The 19802-nt window shown below is 46.2% G+C and overlaps 1 protein-coding gene across 4 annotated transcripts in view; it reads left to right on the top strand.

Annotated features, from left to right (window-relative positions):
• LOC133062400 (core histone macro-H2A.1) overlaps window positions 1–19802 on the top strand; it is an 82211-nt gene that overhangs the window by 52610 nt on the left and 9799 nt on the right. The window contains exons 5-7 of one of the 4 annotated variants that reach the window (XM_061151342.1): window positions 3757–3867; window positions 12964–13054; window positions 17858–17947. In XM_061151342.1, the coding sequence (XP_061007325.1) occupies window positions 3757–3867; window positions 12964–13054; window positions 17858–17947 (292 nt within the window). Of the gene's footprint in view, window positions 1–3756; window positions 3868–11115; window positions 11216–12963; window positions 13055–17857; window positions 17948–19802 lie in introns of all 4 variants that reach the window. The other 3 variants (XM_061151340.1, XM_061151343.1, XM_061151341.1) reach the window with 3 other exon arrangements.

Below are 19802 nucleotides of genomic sequence, written 5' to 3'. Positions count from 1 at the left end.
TAGCTTTGTAAGTTATTAATCTACCACCTTTGCTATGTATTTGTAACTCTTTACCAGTGACACATACTTTCATAGATTTTCCTGTTGGTAAATTAGTGCCCTTTCCATTGAGCTTCAAGAAGTCTTTATTATTTCTTATAAGGGGACTTTAGTGGTGATGAAGTCCTTTAGCTTTTGCTTGTCTGGAGAACTGTTATCTGTATTCTTCATTTCTCAAGTAGAGCTTTGCTGGGTAGAGTATTCTTGGTGGGAATTTTTTTTTTTTTTTTTTTAACTTTTAGCACATAGAAAAATCAAGGCATTTCCTTCTGGCCTGCAAAGTTTTTGCTGAAAAATCTGCTGGTAATTTTATGGGGTTTTTTGGGTAACATGTTGTTTTTTCTTGCTGTTTTAAAGATTCTCTCCTTATCTTTAACTGTAATGTGTCTTGGCATGGATTTCTTTGCTTCATCTTATTTGGAACTCTTTCAGGTTCCAGGCAGGATTTTCTTTTTTATGGCTAAATAATATTCCATTGTATGTATGTGTTTGTGCATGTATGTGTATCACATTTTCCTTATCCATTTATTTGTTGATGGGCACTTATGTTGTTCCCATGTCTTGGCTATTGTAAATAATGCTCCAGTGAACATGGAGTGCAGATAACTCCTCATAGAATGTTTTCATTTCCTTTGAATACATTCCCAGAAGTAGAATTGCTATAGCACATGGTAGTTCTATTTTTTATTTCTTGAAGAATCTTTATATATATATATATTTTTTTTTTTTCCCATAGTGGCTGGACCAATTTACAGTATAGGGCAACAGCTTTAGTGCAAATGACTGTATGCAAATGAATGCTTGCTGAAAATTACCAGTTTTAATTATCACAGACTAAGCTTTGTAACCTGGCTGCATAGGCAGCTGCTGGCTTATATGAGGGGCACAGGGAGCCCTTCAGGCCCCTCCTCCCAGTAAAACCAGCTCCAAATCCCAGATGCCTGAAATTCTATCATTTAGGGCTTTCTGACCTCTTAAAATTCATGTATCCTTGGACAGAAGCAGTAAATCTTTGTCTACTTACCAACTGCACTCCATTCCCAAGCATTTACTGAATCTCTCCTGTATGAATGGAGGTCACTGGGTAGAGCATTGGCTTTAGCAGTTTTTTGCTTGCATACTTCCTAAAGCAGTTTTGAAAATCTGCATATCTCATACATCTAAAATTTGACAACTAAACTTCTCATACTAATAAATTTAAATATCTATAAAGGGCATAATTTTGATATATAATAAATATTGAAATTTAAAAAGAAAGTTCTTTCATCACTCATTTAAATGTATCCAAGTAAATCTAATTACTGTGATGGTTTGATATACCATAAAATACACAAGCAGGCTCTTTTTTAAAAAATCTACATCATTTTTCTCCTTTGAGCCCTTGTTTCCCTTCCCTTTCCCCAGAAAATTTTATCCTAACCTAATACATTTTTCTTTGCTTGTACTGTGTTAGTGATTTGCACAACAAAAATAATGAACATAAATTTAAATTCACTTTGAAAAAATTTCCTGTGATCATAAAAGCACTAAATGTTATGGTTTACACAGGATTGGATAGTTATCATCTTTATTAATAATACACAATTGACCAAGCTGATAAATACTTGACACATTTTAACTATTGAGAAAGTAAAAGTTTTTTGGAGCTGTATCATGTCATAGGATTCAAGGAGATAGTTTTTTCAATTAACTCAAGTACCCTGAGATGAATGTTGCTTATTGTAAAAATGAATCATCATCCTATATTTTTATACTTATAGGTACAAGTGCCTGGAAAGTCTTGCTCACAAAAATAATTAAATGGGGATGGAAAGGATTTTGTTATAGCAACATCACTCAATCCTCTGAACTCTTTCTGAGTTGCATGCCAACAATCACATAGTAATCTGTCATCAATTTATTTTAATAAATGTTTTATTTTAGAATTGTTTTAGATTTATAGAAGTTACAAAGCGTGTATAGAGAATTTCTGAATATCCCTTACCTAGTTTCACTGTTGTTAACATCTTCCATAACCCTGGTACATTCATCACAACTAAGAAACCTGCACTGGTCCACTACTATTAACTAAACTCCATCAGTCCTTTCTTTAATGATGAATCAGCTGCTAACTCAGTTTGGTATTTCTTCAGGTTTGTTGAAAGCACAGAATTAGAAACATCTGACTTGTGAAAGGATTTGTCATCCAGCCTTTGCCTTTCTTGTTTCCTGGAAAGTATATCAAAAAAGGCTTTACTAAGACTTACCATGTAATTGTTAATTATACCTGTTTCTCTTTTACTTGTCAAATCTGATACACTCAAATTGTTAGGAGAAACAAAATAGCGATAATTTTAATAGATCTTTGCTAATACCATACTTCTTAATAAAATGCTTTCTGTCTTATCATTTATATAAACACCTCGAAGCATCAAATTTAGCTCATTTTATTTATAGAAAATGTTCCAGATTAGCCATGTAACCTAAATGCCAAACCAGTCCTTATTTTTAAAGAACTTAGTAAAACTAGACCTTTTCAATGTCAGTAAAAATGTTAATATGTTAATGAATTTGAGTATTAAAAGGGCAAATGGATAGGGCATGGGCCTTTCCCTGAATTTACTGTCCAGATCCTTCCTTCAGGAAGGCATAGCCACTTATATTTCTCACCCCCTACTTTCTTGATTTGCTCCCATTAGACCATCCTTCAGGAGTGATGTCCTTTTTGATAATAATTGGGGAAAGAAAAAAAGTGAAGTATCTAAACAAAAATTGCCATTGTGCTCACCTTCCTTACTCAACAATATATCTGAATGTAAAATAAATCCCCAGATGAGCCAAAAAATCCATTTCTAATACATCCTTAACAGAAATGAAAGACTGAGAAAGGCATGTATCTCTTCTGGAAGGGTGGTGCACCATGCAGCGTCCACTCTTGGGAACTGAGAAATGGTTGTCCAGCAAGGTCCAGCATGAAGCCTTGATTGCTGGCGTAGATCACTCTTAGGTCTGATCCATTTCAGGAAGAAGTAAGTACTTTAGGAAGCTGAGGATCTGGAGAGTAATTAAACCTCTCTACACAACGTACCCTTGCATGGCTCTTGGAAACCCCAGGGTGTACATCCTTCAATGTGAATGATGCCAGAAAGAGGCCCAGGAGCCTGCCAAGATTCATGCCCACTGCTGGGGGTTGGGGCATTTCAAGGGGGCAGATCGGCTCACCAACAGCCCCCATATTGAGGCTTCTCCGAGGTGGGTCTTAGTGAAAGAAAGTGGGAGAATCTTACCTCCTGAGCTGGGGAGGCTTGGAGGGTGATGGTCCTTGGTCTACTTTTTTGGCTCTTTGAGAACTAAGTACCCAGAGCAGTTTGTTTTTTCCTCTCAGATGCAGATACTGTACAGGCATCTAGAAAGTGAAGACTCTGAATTAAGAGACATTTACTTGGTCTACAGTTATACAAGTGTTTCTGTTGTAAATTATCACTGTGAAGTTCTGCCTTAGCTTTTTTTTTTTTAAGATTCTAAAGTGATGAAAATATACAATTTAGCACTCTGTATGGAATTCTTGGACTTGAAAATAAGCCTGCAGCCCCCAAATGCTGAGAACTGGTAGTGGTTTAGTTTCCTGTTTTCTCTTGAGTATTATGGGCAAGGCTTTCTTTTCGCCTGTCAGAAAAGCCCAGATTCGCGTGGTCTCCACCTGTGCGGGCCTCACACTGACTCTTGTATTTGTGTAAGAAGAAGCAGGGAGAAGTCAGCAAGGCCGCCAGCGCTGACAGCACGACTGAGGGCACGCCCGCCGACGGCTTCACTGTGCTCTCCACCAAGAGCCTCTTCCTCGGCCAGAAGGTAGGCCAACGCTCACCCCAGTCTGCTCGCGGGCCCTGGGACGGATGGGTGCCTCCACCAGCAGAAAGGCTGCCTGGGAACCACTCCTGGCCTCGTGGGCTGGCGGAGAGAGTAGGGGCGGGCGGTTTAGGAAAGAAGTCGGGGAGGGCTGGGCCAGTTGCTGAGGGGAGATTGGCAGGTGGGGAGAGGAGATATGGTGGTGAAGAAGAGGGACAGTAGCTCCTGTGGGGTTGGAGACACCCTGGGCTCGGTCTGTGGAAGGAGCTGCGTACATGGGAGGACCTGGTCATCCTATAATCCTGGCCAGAAAGTCAAAACCAGGGCCTGGAAAGAGAAAGATCTAGCTGGCAGCCCAGGCATTCTGGTGGACACTGGAGGCGGAGCCTTGATCCAGGGGCCGGGATTGTTGCTAGACACACCGTGCCACCTGAGGAGTCCTCAAGCCAGGTGTTTGTTTGTTTTAACCGTGGACAGTATGTTTTCAGCTGCCCCAGTGGTGCAGATTTGCCAGGACACTATATGGTTTTGTAACAGATGATTCACTTTTGTTGAAAATAAAAATGATGCAAAGGCTTTTAAGACCTCAGAAGGAGGGTTAATATTTCTCTGTTAACACCAAAAAAGGGGGTGGAGAGACAGTGGGAATTACTTGGCTGATTTTTTTTTTTTAATCCTACATTAAAAAGTATTAAAGGCATGGATTTGAACTTCCACGTAAATTGCATTTAGTTCGAATGTGGTGAACAACTTGGTCCTGAAGCTGCATCATTTTTAAAAGCTCACCGTCAGTTTTCTTTTGCATCTCAGTGACACAGTCCTTCTGCTCACTTCATTGCAAGCCTTCTCCTCCCCCTCCCGCTTCCTGTCACTAATTGCACTCAGGCCCTCATGATGCAATTCCTGTGGTGGACTCTGTGTTCCAGCAAATAACCATTACAGTGTACATTTTATAACCATTGTCTGTATTTTGTATGCATTTTTCAAAGGGAAAATATAAGCAGCACTAGTTGTCATCTTAAGGTCTGGGGCTTTGAAAGTTTTTGTGTAAAATATTTTTTATTGATAAAATTTCAGCACAGCAGTGAAGGCAACCACCTGGGTTTACTTTCACCCTTTAACCTGTCCTTTGGGTACTATATTGAAAGTTAATGTGACCTGTCACCCAAGTTGCTTTCATTTGAACTAAAGTGTGAAAAAGCTCTGCGATTTAAGGACTAGCTCCAGTGTGCTTTAGATCCCAAATGCTGACTATTAGCTGGCACTTGGAAGCCTGTTAAACAGGTAGAACAGTTCAGCCCAGGGGCCACCCTCTCACCCACTCCTTCCCCTGCCCCACCCTTGGGTGCCTCTCCCTTCCCTGTGTTCTCGCTCTCTCCTGCTGTTTACTCCAAAACCAACCTCAGATCAGAACTCCTCGCACCCCCTTGCAGGATCCCTACAGTGGCAGTACTTGGCCATACGGTGCCCGTGTACACATAGAGACGCTCTTCTTGGCCATGGGATCAGGGCCTCATGTGCTGCATATGAGGCCTGGGAGGAAGCCAGCAAAGGCTGCAGATTCATGGCTAGCACTGCTGCGACCAGGCAGCGCCACCTGCTCCATGATGGGTACAGGTCTGGCCTCTGACCTCAGGGTCCGCACCACAGGCAGGAAAGTACCGGAAAGTACAAATTTAGTGAACACTGACTACACCTGACTTAGGTTGGAAGGGGAAGTCCAAAATGCCGCAGAGAGGCACTGATACTGTAGAGTAATTTACAGGTATGTTATCTAATACTATATAGGAAATACAGGAAAATGGAAGCGGTGGGCTCGACAGTGACGCTAACGTGGCTGTTCAGTATCTCGACTTTTGGAGGGAGAGCCTGAGAGGAGGGGCTGAGTGGAGCCAGTGTTACATGGTCAGCTGTGAGAGACGGGGCTGAGTGCAGAGCCGGAAGAAACACCCACCTTCTTTCCTGTGCAGCTGTGTATTCAGATACACACATCCAGGATGAGCTACCCCAGACCCAGTCCTGTAGGCACCATTTAGCAGAGTAAACTGTGTCTCCCCAAAATTGCTATCACAGAATAAATCAACATCTCAAGTCGACCGGGGCACCCTCTTAGAAGATAGTGTCCTTGGATCCCCGTGCCCCTGCAGCGTGAGGAAGGCAGTAGGTGTTCATAGTTAGCAGCATTACTGTGAAGCAATACTTTCTGGCCCTCTGTTAGTTTTTACTGTCGGGGGAAAGTCATGGCATTTAGTGCAAAAGGGGCCTGAGTTGTTAGACTGACACACAGGGATTTTCATACAAAGCACATTTTAAAATGTCATTAGTACAGGCATTAATTTTGACTTGGATTTTCAGAAATGTTTCAGAAAGGATACTTCACAGTGATGACTGTATGGTACCCTATGTTCTACGAGTCTTGTTTTCCACCTGTGACAATGACACCAATGCTAGAGTAGTGCAGGCAAGCTGAGGTCAGAAAGGCGATACTGTGCTCACTACAGCCCTGAAAGGCATGGTTGCTAAGCTACTCACAGGAGAAGCTGGCCCAGGGCTTAGGAGCCTGGGATCTAATTGTTGATGATGATGATGTATTTCACATACAGCTGTCTCAGGAGTAATCACTCTCATTATTCTTTGATTTTACCCAGTGTTCACACACATTATTGAATTGTTTTCAAAAGGGAAACAGTGCTGCGAATCCAAGTTGATGAGATGTGTTTGCTTTGTGATTCAGTGGAGATTCTCAGCATCTTTTCAGAGATTTAAAAAGCTTTATGTTCAAAAGCAGTACTTCCAAGGTGTATTATAAGTCTTTGTCAGTGGTAGTAAGTGATGTAGACGTCCCTGGAAGAGTCAGTGTTACTAGAAGCGGCTGGGAAGGCGGTGTCAAGAGGGCATGCGTATGTGCCCTCCCCGCCCCCACCACACACTATCAGGATTGCAGCCAGACCCCTGTAGGCCGCTCGAGGCAGGGGTAGGCACCAGGGGTTTTCTTCCTCAGATCCAGACACCCTAGTCTCGGGGCTAGGGAACAGTGAAGAGAGAGAGGGCTCTTGAAGCAGTAACGTGGAGGAGAGGCCCACCACACCCTTCCACCCTACGGCAGACAGTTTAGGACACGGGCGATCCCATGCTTTTCCTTCAGCCGTGTCCTGAGTCCTTATCCTTGGGTGGCACATTCTAGCCTGAAACGCACCAGATGTCACCACCAGACCTGAGCCTCTGGGGGATTCAGATCAGGCATACGTGTGGGCTGGGCAGCATAGCATAGAGGAGGAAGCCCCTTCACCTGAGGGGCCGGGGCGGGAGTGGGTCCTGAAGCAGGCCACAGGGACATGTGCTCTGTGAGGAGGTGGAGACAGTTCTGTGGAGGACCTCGCCTCTCCATTCGCCTTAGTTGAAGTGGACCCTGGAGACAGGAGAAGAGTTCCATTTTATGTGGTGGATACAGGGAAAGAAGTCTTCTTCCTTGTCCATTGTGAGGGAATGAGAAAGACAAAGCTTGGACTATGACAGTCTATACTCATTGAGTCACTCAGATAATCTTTAATACTGACTTTTATTCCCTAAAATTGAATTTCTGATCACATATATTTAAAAAAAGGATTGTACTGCTTCCTTTAGCCAAGGAGGTCATGTCAGGATAGCCCAGATGTCCTTCCAGTAGCCCCAAGCCCCAAGGTAAGCTCCTTCCTTACCACAGGCAGGCTGCCTCCCAGCCAGCTCCAGGATGGCCAGGTCAGCTCTGAGCCAACCCAGGTCCCAGCCAGGACAAGGGCAGTTCCTGAGCTCTGACCTCTCCATATCCCTGCTTTCAGGGAAGCGGTTTGTTCATCTCATCGCAGAGTTATGTCTGGATGTTTGATGTTCAATCCCAGCTCTGTTTGTGGGCCTACAGAGACCTGAGCACTGTCATAGGCATTGGATGGCCCTCTCTCTGCCTTCAAGGAGCTTGCACCCTAACGAGTTCACATCAGAAGTAGACAACAAGGATTCACTAGGCATAACTCCTTGAGGGAAGACTGGGGACCGTAGACATCAGAGGCTGGCTCCAGCAGAGCCCGTGACCTGGGCATCATCAGGTCCCCATGGTGGAGGAGATCCTGAAGGACCCTTGGCTCAGTCTCCTTCCCCCAGCCCCACAGCCAGGTGGGGCCCTTTTCTGCTGTATGCCTGGCGATGCTCTTTGGTCACTTTCTCCAGTGGCCAGTAGTCTTCACAGATATTTTAAATTCACCATTCTGGGGTTTAAAACTTAGTTTTCCATCTTTCCCAATATTAAGACAAGGAAGTAGTCACCTTACTCACATTCCGAAATCATTAACAAGCCTCCCTGCTCCCAGAAAATCAGGCTCAACTTGGGAATGTTCACAGTGCCCCAGACATCTGATTTCCCAGCCCACAAACACTGCTGCTCTGCCATGTGCTTCAGACAGCTGTGCACCGCTTTGGGTGAGAGGCCCAAGTGGATTTGATCCTGGGTGGGTCTTGTGGGGGGCGGTCCTGGGACCTCCTACTACTGGACATCTATTCTGGGCCTGCCAGGCGTGTTGGCATATGTCCTCTGCACATCCAGATCCTTTCCAGGCATGTGCATGCACAGCCTCTACTTATCCTCCTGTCTAGGGGAGCTTCTGTCCTTGTTCATGATCAGATCACTGTCAGCTTCTGCACCTGGTCCAGCCTGCCCAAGCCAAGATGATTGCCCAAGTACCTGTCCAGAGTACCTGAAGCAATCTGTCCTTTCCCCTCCCCCTTCCTCTCCCCCCAACACAAACACAGACTGGGCCTCCCCCAAGCACAAACATTTTAAATAGCAATACTGTTTTGTGGCTCAGCCCCTCACCCTGAGGACTACTTCTGAGCCTGGCACCTGGCAGAACAGAGTTGGGAAATCAAGGCTCGGATGTGGGTGAGAGTGAAGGTGCACTTGGTTAGCTAGGGCTTCTCCATGCTAGGGGCAGTGGCTCCCTGATAGGCAGGATTCTGTGATTCCAAGAGGGGGAACTGCTTCCACTCAGAGGGAAGGTCAGCCCAGAGAGAACTGGGAATTCTGTTTGCAACCTCTCCCTCACTTCAGCAAGGCCCTGAAGCCCTATGGTTTCCCCAGAACACCCCTCCCGCTAAAGAGCGGGGGGCGGTTCTTCCGAGACAGAGATAGAATCTACCAGGGTCTCCCCTGCTAGTTGAATCAGAGCCCATGGAAATAGCTGATTTTCCATTGAGGCTTTTCTGAATACAAATCCAGAAGCATCTATACAATTGAGGAAAAAAACAGCATGAGTTTTAAAGATTTAAACATGTATCACTTTAAAACAAACAACAAAAAAAATTTTTTTTTAATTTAAAAAATAAACCAAAAAAATAAAATCTCCTAGATGTCTTTAAAGCGTATTCACCCATAACACCAAGTGGAGTGTCCCCCACCCCCTTCTCCTTTCCATTCCTCCCGCTAGAACCTCCTGCTGCTTCACACAGTGTGTTTTTATTTTTGGTGAAAGGAACAGGGAATATTGGCTTAATTTGAGCTTTTATAAACAGCATTTGCTTGAAGTCATATGCAATACGTACATGATACATAATCAAACCCTTTGCCTTGTCCTGAAGTTTCACTTGCCTTACTCTGAGATCACACCCCATCCACACCCCTTCCCCTTGAGCACAACCATGAGTACTCTCGCCCCGATGCCATCCCTTCTGTGCCTCTGTCCTGGCACCAGGGCCCACATGTGCTTCTGAGCACGTCACTGTGTGAGGTCACCTCGGTGGGCATCCTTCAGCTGCCAGAATGTCAGGGCCCCTGATCACCCTGCAGTGCTGGGACTCGCACCCCAGAAAGTGTAAGTGGAGAGAGCTTGTGCCTCTACCCACTTTGAGCCCTAACTGAAGATGAGGCCTCCCTTTGCTGTGGCGGGGCCTAGCCAGGGTCCTTCCCTGGCCATAAGACCAATTCATTTCCACAACTTTTAGTTTAAGCAGGTCCCTGTTTTGAGAATCTGCTTATTGCCTCTGGGAATCAGAAATGGGGGGTAATATTTCTGTTGCTTATAGAATGTCAGGGTTTGGATTGTTTTAGTTTTGTCTGCAACAAAATGTCTGGCCCCAGAAATTCAGTCACTTAGAGCTCGGTGGCTAGGAGCATCCCGGCCGAGTGTCCGCACGTGGCCCCCTCCTGGGGGATGAACGCCTGCTCTGCTGGGCCCAGTGGGTGTGGTCAGCTCCCCTAGCCAGGCTTGCAGTTTGTCTTGGGTCAGCAGCTCCTCTGGGGGCCGCTTGGGCATGGCTCTCTGTGCAGCTGGTCGGAATTTCTGTCACCTAAGAACAGCCATCTTCCCTGGGAAAGAGTGAGCGCTCCGCTGCAGGCGCTTGGGCCTGAGAGCAGGAAGGGGAGTCCTGGGCCAGCCCAACCCTCCTGCACCTCTGACAGCCTCTCAGAGTGAGGGCTGCTGTGGCACCAGGATAGCAGCGGGGAGGCAGGACTTGCAGGGGCGCTTTATAAGGACTCGGCTGGTGGGGTACTCATAACAGTCACTCTACCCATTGCGCCTTGGAGTAGCCTCACCAACAAGGTGAACACAGTTTAAAAGACACACTATCTTGTTGGAGAACTGCTGTGTCTGTTCCTGGGTTTGGCCAGATCTTCAGCATCATATAACTAACAGGCATGTAAAATTAGGTGTTACTAAATAACAGACCATTCTCGCTCACCACCCCTGAGCAGGGCATGGGAGCCACTTAGCCAGTGTTCACAGTGACAAGAAGAGCCTAAGAGACCCATGGCCACTTGGAAGAGAATGGCAGGGCTAGAATGCTAGGGGTTTGCCCAAACCAGCTAGGACTTCTGTAGCATCCCAGTGCTCAAAAAGAGGACAGTCCCATATACCCCCCGACCCTACCCCAGCCATGATTACTTGACTCTGGGTCCTGAGAGCTGCTGTACCTTGGCACCCAGATCACAAATTCTTTTACAGGAAGGTGGATCCCCCAGTCTGACTTGGCTTAGGCTTCCCTTTGGCCCCAGGCATCACCAAACAGGTTCTGGACCCTCAGCCTAGCTTGCTTCTTCTTAGCATCCTGAGTGGCATTTGAGTCTTTCATTTGAAATGGATTCATTTTAGCCAGTGAGTCCCTCTTCCCCTTTGTGCCCAGTGCACCTGGAGTATCCCCTGCCCTTCATCCGTATCCCAAGGCTCCCATTTCTGTGACTTCCCAGCTGTCCTGTTATTTCCCACCTCATGCTTTTCTTTTCAGCTGAACCTTATTCACAGTGAAATCAGTAATTTAGCCGGCTTTGAGGTGGAGGCCATAATCAATCCTACCAATGCTGACATTGACCTTAAAGATGACCTAGGTAATTGGGGATGGGGTTTGGCACCATCAGCTGTCAGTTGAAAAGTTATGGAACCCAGAATTTAGGCTCTTCACCTTCTCAAATTTCAGATGGTCAAACTAAATTCCCAAAACCGAGATTAATATTTGAGGGTAGACACTGAATGTCTACTTACTGTAAGCCCTTCCAACTGGGAATGATGTGATTAAGTTTTGTTAAGCCCTATTGGCTGCTTTCCCCTTGATTATAAATATATTGCCATCTAAATTCTCTTCCATAATGATCACACTGACTGCTGGTTACTTTGGGGGGGATTTTTTAAAACTGTGGTTTTTTTTTTTTGTTTTTTGTTTTTTTAAAGAATTGAAACATCTCAGGTAACTACAAAATGAGTTTCTCCATTTAAGCCTTAATTAGAAATGACAGTTAAACAAAGCATGAAAACACTTGAGAAGGGAGACTGTTAACCTGCACATCAGGATATTATTAAGTTGTCTTTCATCCACCAGCAAATTGGATTCCCCTAAATTTACCATGTACTGCCACTTCAACTTTTTCTACAACTGAAAACAGTATATGACTGGGTGCCACCTTCATGAATTCTTTGGCTTGAGTATGATATTAGAGAGAAGGCACTCACTCTCTTTCTGAGTGAGTTCCTCCAGAGGAAAACTATGCTAGAGCTGTGGAGTCCCTGTCCAGGAGGGTGGACGGTTCAGGACAAGCTGAGAGGTAGCTCTCAGGAGTCCCACTCTGTGGTCTCACCTTTGTAGAGAGGACCCGTCGGCTCAGGGCACAATGAAGGCTCCTATCTCCTTAGCTGTGAGCCTTGCAGGGGTAGCAGGCTATCACGTGCCCACCAAGGCAGCCGTATGTCTGGTACTGACTTAGGTATGTTTTATGTGCCTTTAGCTCTCATCTTTGGCCGCCTTTGTAAGATGGCAGATTTCCTTATCGGGAGAGACGCCCATGCCAGAGCCCAGGCCCGACCCACACACACTGGGTGCAGTAGTGGGCTGAAGACATGAAAACTGGGACTCAAAAAGGCCCTGCTTGAACTTGTTTTCCAACTGCCTTAAACAGATCCTTTCTTTTTTTAGAAAAAAAAAAAAAAAAAGCCCACAAGCTAGAAAAGGCGAGGAGGATTCATCTATTCACAGTATACATAAAAACAATATTAGAATAAGAGGCAGGCCTAGAAAAATATTTTTACACATCTAAGGGGAAGAATAAAGGCACTCCTCTGTGCACACCTATACTGTTTTCTCCGTTTTCAAGAAATGTCCCTTGAAGGTAGACAAAATGAACTTAACAGGAATAAAAATCAAACCCTAAACAGTGACTGCTGCCGAGAAAATGGAGAAACTTGTTGTTTTGGTTGGCCTGATAGTCCACATTTTAAAAAAAAAAAACAGATGCCATGTTTTAATAGCCTTCTCAGTGGGGTGCCAGTCTTACAGGCTTTTGCGAAGTGAAAAGGGGCATTCGTTGTTCTTTCTTTTAACCTTTGGAAATGATCTCGTGTGTGTTTCTCTTTTTTTTGGACCTATCATTCAAATGTTTAATTTAAACATGTCACATTTGATATCCCTCCCCCTCCTCCGCTCACCCCCACCCACACGTGCGCACACCTCGTGGACTGACTGCCCTTTGGCTCGTATATTGGAATCGACCAGGTAGGCCAGCCCTGCCACTGGGGCCTTAGTAAATGTGCCTGTGCGTGGGTCTCGGTCCAACACAGTTGATATACATTTGTTTACCTGTTATAGTTGCAAGTTGTACAGGCTGACATTGCCTCGATCGACAGTGATGCTGTCGTTCACCCGACAAACACTGACTTCTACACCGGTGGTGAAGTAGGTAATGCCTAGCCGGGTGCTGCCGAGTGTGTGTGTGCATGGTCAGTCGGCCGCCGCAGACAGCTTGATCCTCTGACAGCTATGCAGGGCTGCATTCATTTCACACTTCCAGCTGTCCTGACCTTCCCCAGGTCTCCTGTCCCCGGGTCATGAATGCGAGAAGTACAGCTAACTGTCAGCCAGGTTGCATCACGCTGCTCCCAGCTGGGCCCACTTCTGGTTTGGAAACTGGTTCAGCAACATCGTGTCCTCACTTGCTTCCCGAGGCACAGCTTTGTTGGAGACTGAGTTCACGTGTGATCTGAAGCTGCCAGGGGGATGCAGCCTGATGGGCTGCGTGGCATCCATGACCGCTTCTGTGCCCTTCTGTGGACCAGACACGCAGGAACGCCTGTGCACAGAAGCACAGGTCTGTGTCAGAAGCACGCTCGTTCCTGACAGTGGCCTTCAACCTTAAGTGCACGCTGGAGGAACTTGACAACCCTCTCCCACACTCATGTTCTCTGACCTTAAGTGCACGAAGGTCCCCTCATTCTGATGTCGTGTTTCCAGACACTCTTGAGAAACACTCTCCTGGGTCCAGAGAGCCCCTTCCTCTCCCCAGCAGCTGACCCACATGGTGGCATCTGGCCCTAAGTAGCTGCGGGTGGGTCAAGGCAAAATGAGCACGCAGGGCGCCAAGACCCTGTGGCTGCAGACTGGCATAGACAGTGCCCTGCTGGACGAATGTGTTGAGGGGCTTCTGTAATGTGGGTGTGAAGGCATCCGGGTGTGATGGCAAAACAGAGCAGGTTTGGAGCTAGGTAGAAGAATCCTGAATCCTAACCTTACCATCTACCAGATCTGGGGCCTTGGCAAGTCACCTAACTCCTCAGTGCCTTGGTTTCCCTATCCGTAAAATAGTGTTAACAATGAGAATTGTGTTGAATTATGTTAAATCATGTAAGCAAAGCACCCTGCTTCACGTCTGGCTCGTGATAGGGGCTTACTGTTGTGGTCTTGTTCTCAGGGGCATGTATGATTTTTACAGTAGGCATGCTGATCCTGAGAGTAGCATTTCTGAGTGTAGATTCCAATACCTGCTTCCAGAGAGAATGGATACATTTCTATTAAGGGCAAAAGTGAAGTCATCTTGAAGGATGAGGCTGTAGGGATCTGCCTCAGTGTCCCAGACACCAGAAGCACAACAGCTTAGCGACCTGTAGCTGTCCAGCTCTGCTCAGGGTCCGTCACAAAGCCCGCTGCTCACAGTCTACCCTAGCCACTGGGATTTGGGCTGATTGCTCTCCTGGGCGTTTTGGATTTTGGATAAGGATGGAAAGACAAACTGGATGGAAAGTCGGGATTTGCCAAACCTGCTAGGCCCAGATGAAATCAGGCTGTAGGCAATTAAAATAAACTCCCCTTTCTCAAGATTTTGGAGGAGTTTAAGAGCTCCTAAGTCAAGCAGCTTAAGAGAAAGATACTTCCTTTCTTAACCAAGTGAAAACTTGATGGGAGGGAAGTGCTGATTTGGAGGAAAATAAACGAACAGCCAAGGGCTTATCTTTTCAGCCAGGATTGGCTAAAGCCTGGGTTCATCCTGCCATCCCGGACTTTGGGTGAAATGGAAATTATGAAACTTGCTGGGCAAAATAATCTTGCCCAGGGGAGAGAAAGGAAGGGCCAGCCTGCTGCCACTGGAGAAGTCTTTCCTCAGGATTAGCCACACCAGGAGGTGGAGCTGGAGGCTTTGAGGCTGGAAGGGGCCAGCTAGGGTAACAGGCAGAGCCAACTGTCCCCACGTCACAAGAGCCCAGTCCTTCCTAAACCATGAATGGAACTGGTCTCCTTGGAATAATGACAGTGCCAGTGCTTTTTTCTCTGACATGCGTGCCCTTAACCCACTCGTGTGCACAGGGCAGGGAAGAGTAGCCTCAGTGACATGTAATTAACTCAGGTCCGAGAGCTCTGCCAAGGTTGCCTGGCGTGTCACTCACAGACACTGTCAAAACAGGTCCAGACAACCTGACTGGCCAGGGAGCAAGATTGTGCCAGGACTAGAACTCAGGGCTTCCAAAGCCCACCTCTGTGCTTTTTTTCTGAACCAGTCCAAACTAGAACTGAACCCAGATCTCTTACAATACCAAAATAATGATCAACCAGATTCACACATGGTCTCAATTGGTTCCAGCTCCCACTTTGATGTGTGAGAGGGGAAAAGAGGAAGCGAGGATGTAATCACTCCACTTCTCATATTTGGTGTGAATTCCCGAGTCCTGAGACTGCTGGAAGAAGGAATGCGAGTGCAGGAATGCTTAGCCCCAGTGATTAACTTTTACCCATCAAAAAGTTCTTTCTAACAGTGAAATAGACCACAGGCTGAGCCTGACATTTGTCCAAGCCTAAATTTTTGCTTAGGCTGTTTTGAACACTGATACTTATGCCTGCTTTCTAAGCATGAAATAATGTTCTTGTTCTCATGGGAGTAACACATGTTTATGCTTGGGGGCAAATAAGCAAATTGCTTTATGATTAACCCTGAAGTTAAGCCTAAAAGCAAGAGTCTTACATTAAGAGTGTTGACAATACAGTTGAAATGGGCCTGTTTCTTGTTAAAAAGTACACGTGTGTCTACATGAACATGTGCATACATATGTGTGTGTAGGAGTCAAGTCCTGACCGGGTTGATTGCCTGCAATCTAGGGTTCAATTTTTAAGTTTGGGAAATGCATTAAGTGTAATTTAACGTGCAAATTTCAGTTCTAATTAAAGCAAGATTTAATTATAAGCAAAAATTTTAAAGTAAACACTCTTCCTAAGATAAAACACCTTTAATTATAAATCAGCCCATTTTCTTAATATTTTCTATTTCAGAAAGGTGTCGGTAGTATTAATACAGCACTGATTTTATTTTATCTTCCAAATTTCCCATTCCTCCTAAAGAGTAGGTAGAATAGAGAATGCGTCCTGAAATAGTCCTGCCTAGAGCATGTTCGTATCCATCTCTCAGGCTGGAGGATGGATATGGAGGGAAGGCCAGACCAGGTGTAGTTGGGCAGCAGTGTTTGGGATCCAGCGGATTTAGACTTCAGATTCATTTCTCTCGGTTGCATGGATATTTCGGGTGAACCTGTAACTGGGCCTCACTCACCTGGGTTGTAACCCGAAACTCTCCACTTCCCGCTGGTTGGAGCCGAGCCATGTGGCCCAGGCCTGCTCCTCTAAGCCCACTGGCCACTGTCCCTGATGCTGAACTTTGTCACAAACATCAGAGGCCGCTACCGCTGTCAGTGAGAGTGTCTGAAGCGGGTGGGTGTGTTTTACCTCTGCACGCCTCTGCCATTTAAAGCCCACTTCACCGCTTTCCAAGACAGGTGGAGGTTTGTGGGCAGTCCAGGCTAACGAGGAGGGGCACTGGATCCCACCTCAGGGATCCCACATTAGTCTCTGTCTGAAAGCCAGGCCTTCTCCTAGCTGAGAGCGCCTCATGGGTGACGGCTTGCTGTTCACACTCATTCAGGCCCCCAGACTTTGTAGAGTGGGTGGCTTATAGGTGGTGCTTGCCAGTAGCCCTTGTGCTGACTTATTTGTGACAGTGCCCAGGCCATCTGCTTTTCCTTCTAGACATTTCCTGGAGTTACTTCACACCCCTCCACAACAACATGCTAATAAGGCAGGTTTCTCTAAGATAATCAGACCTGGTCATTCCAGGGTGAATCCAAAGAGAATCTGGGCTGGTGCATCCCAGTGCACGCTGACTGACCCATACCAGAATGTGCCAGGGGCACCTGGAATTTTCCATGACAAATGGTGAATCTTAAGGGGAGTACTTTATCCTCTTGTGAGGAATGTGCTTTAAAATGTGCACAGCTGAGGAGGCAGAGCTTAGGGAAGACTGGGACCCCATGCTGGCCAGGCTTCAAAGGACAACTCTGATTGGTGCTCCCTGGCGAGACGTTCAACCCACAGACCTATTACAGGCGCTGATGATTGTCTTTGGGAACTTGGCTTTCATAGCAGGCACTGATTACTTAGTAAGTACCCTAACTTAAGAAGAAGTGCTCCCCAAATCCCATTTGATTTTTAAAACCTGGTCCAGAACAGACACCCTTCTTTCCAAGCTTTGATATAAGGTCATCTTTAAGCTCTGTTTCTGATGTTGCCCTCCTCTACCTAAAACAATTCTGAATCATGAGTGTGATTAAGGAAATATTGTCTGAGGCCATTTTTTTTTTTTTTTTTTTTTAAATTCACATATGACACCAAAGCTGCAAAATAGAAACTAAGCATTGGTAGTAGTGCTAGTCCAAAGGTGGCCAAATCTGAATGCTTTCTTCTGGGCCTGCTGCCAAGAGGAGAGCTAGCTGCCTGATGGAAGCCTGGTATGCTTCTTCTAAAACCTCCTTATTTGGGGGTTCTCCCCAGAGACAGAGAAGAAAATCCAGGGGGAGGCATCAGCCTTGGAAGCCAACACCATCTGGTTTCTCACGCTGATGGAAAGCATGCGAGACAGGCGTGCTTGCAGAGAACAGGCATCTCCTCCACATCTCTGGCACGTCCAGGATCACCCCAAGTCACCCCAACATAGAGGGGCATCAAAGGTGGCCCGGTGACCAGCTGTGCAGAGTGGTGACTGGCCGATAGTGAATCTCTTCTAAATTTCACTTTTCTGACTCAGCCACAGCTTTGTTCCTATTTTGCAGCTGCCTGGAAATTTAGCTGGTCAGATCATTTTTAGTATGTAATCATCTGACATGCTAAGTGTCTGTGTGTGCCCTGGTACCCAGGGATGGCGATCTGACCTCGCCCTGTTCTTGTCTAGGAAACACACTAGAGAAGAAAGGTGGCAAGGAGTTTGTGGAAGCTGTCCTGGAACTCCGGAAAAAGAACGGGCCCTTGGAAGTAGCTGGAGGTAAGGAGGGGCAGCACCCTGATGATCTGGAAATGGTACATGCTGTATCATGGAAACCATTTTACAGTACAGATTAGAATTCAGAGGTGTATGGGTGTCTCTGAGATGAAGGCAGAAGAAAGCCTGGTAGACTTTTTATCACATGCTAATTGTCAGGGGAGTTAAGGGTTGTGAAAATTGCCTTTCTAAACTTTTTTCCTTATTACTTAAAATAGCTTCTAAATGGTTGATGTCTAGCCCTCAAATTTTAAGCAGTTACAGAAGCCAAACTTGGCAAATCTGAGAGCCGAGAATTATAGTGATACTGAGCCATCTGCAAAATTGCTGATGAGAGATGCAAATGAATCATTTCCATTCAGCCATCTGTGTTTTTAATGGGAGAAATATAAATACACATCTGTCATTTGCCAATTACACCTTTCCTGATAAGAGGGGTAAGAAAATGAAGTGTGAGATGAGGAGAGTTACTGCTGAGAACTCAAGGCAGGCCACTACTCACGGCTGCCAGCCTGGACCGGGGGATTTTAGGTGGACACAGGGTTTCCCGAGCACCTGAGAGTCAGGACGGGGGCAAGGCTGGCTCACCCACCAGCTATGTGAGAACAGACCATTCCCTTCCTTTCTCTCTAGGCTCGTTTCTTCTTCCTACTAGATGGTTCCCCAATGCCCACTCCACATCCTATTTATGATTTTTAAAATGAATCTTAATTAAATATGGGCATCAATGGTTCCTAGGTCACACCCACACAGCCTTCTCTGAGGGTCCCCCAGGCCTCATGCTTCCTTCCCCAGTGCTTGCACGTGACCTCTCATCCTGGGCTAGTCATGGGTCCCAGCGGGGATAAAAGGATGGCTTTGCATTTGACCTCTGCTCAGCCAGTTCAGTTCTGTTTTGCCTACAAAGGGCAAGGCACTGTGGAGAGTTTGTGGGGGCACAGTTACCAAGCTCTTGGAGGCAGTTGCCCTTGAAACTGCCCACACTGAACAGGGAAGACACACGCAGCATAAAGCACCCAGCCAGGGGCTCCTGGCCTTTCCTCAGCCCCCTCCTGGCACACCTCTGTGCCAGCCCGGCGTCCTTCCCATTGGTACTTCAGTTCAAGCCGGTTTGGTGGCCTCAGCAGGAGGTGTGATGAGAGGGGCTAAGATGCCACATACCGTCTTAGCTGGCGACGAGGAGCCACAGCTGGTGCCAGCCCATTAGACTTAGCACAACTAAAGGTACGTTTGCTTGTTTCAAAAACAAGAACCCATTTTGTTCTTTATTCTAAGATTTTAGAAAATGTTTTAAAATATTTTTAAGTATGAAGGAAACAGATAATCACTACTAACACAGGTTTTGTCGTTTCCAAGCATGGTTTAGCAGTTACTTCTCATGTGGGCAGACCTGTGAATTAGGTCCCGCAGTGTCAGTCAAGCCCGCAGTTCTTGAACCGGTCAGCAGAGCCAGGACTCAAAGTCAGACCTGTGACTTTGGGTTCAGACTGTTGCCACTGCACCATGAGACACTTCTCACAAACCCCCTTTGGATTCTGCTAGTCACATAGCAGACCCGGTAACAACCAAGACCCTTGGATAGCACTTGGGTGTTCTTCACAAACTGGGTTTAGGGAACATTTGATCAAAAAGGTTTGGGTGTCTTAGTGGAACAGTGGGTGGAGACGTGAGTGTGCTCCAGTACAGAAATCTGGCAGGCAGCATTCATCAGACACCTTGGTTCTAGAACCACCTTCTTTGCGCTGCAGCTTTTGGGATGAGAATCCTGGGAACGTGCTCTGGGAGCCATGAGCTGACCTGTCACATTTCCTGGTGGGAGCAGACCCAAGACCTTTGTCTTCAGATCTGACCCAGGGCA

This window comes from Dama dama, chromosome 9 (genome assembly GCF_033118175.1).
Source record: "Dama dama isolate Ldn47 chromosome 9, ASM3311817v1, whole genome shotgun sequence".
Classification (NCBI taxonomy): Eukaryota; Metazoa; Chordata; class Mammalia; order Artiodactyla; family Cervidae; genus Dama; species Dama dama.
This window is presented reverse-complemented; position numbering and strand designations above follow the sequence as displayed.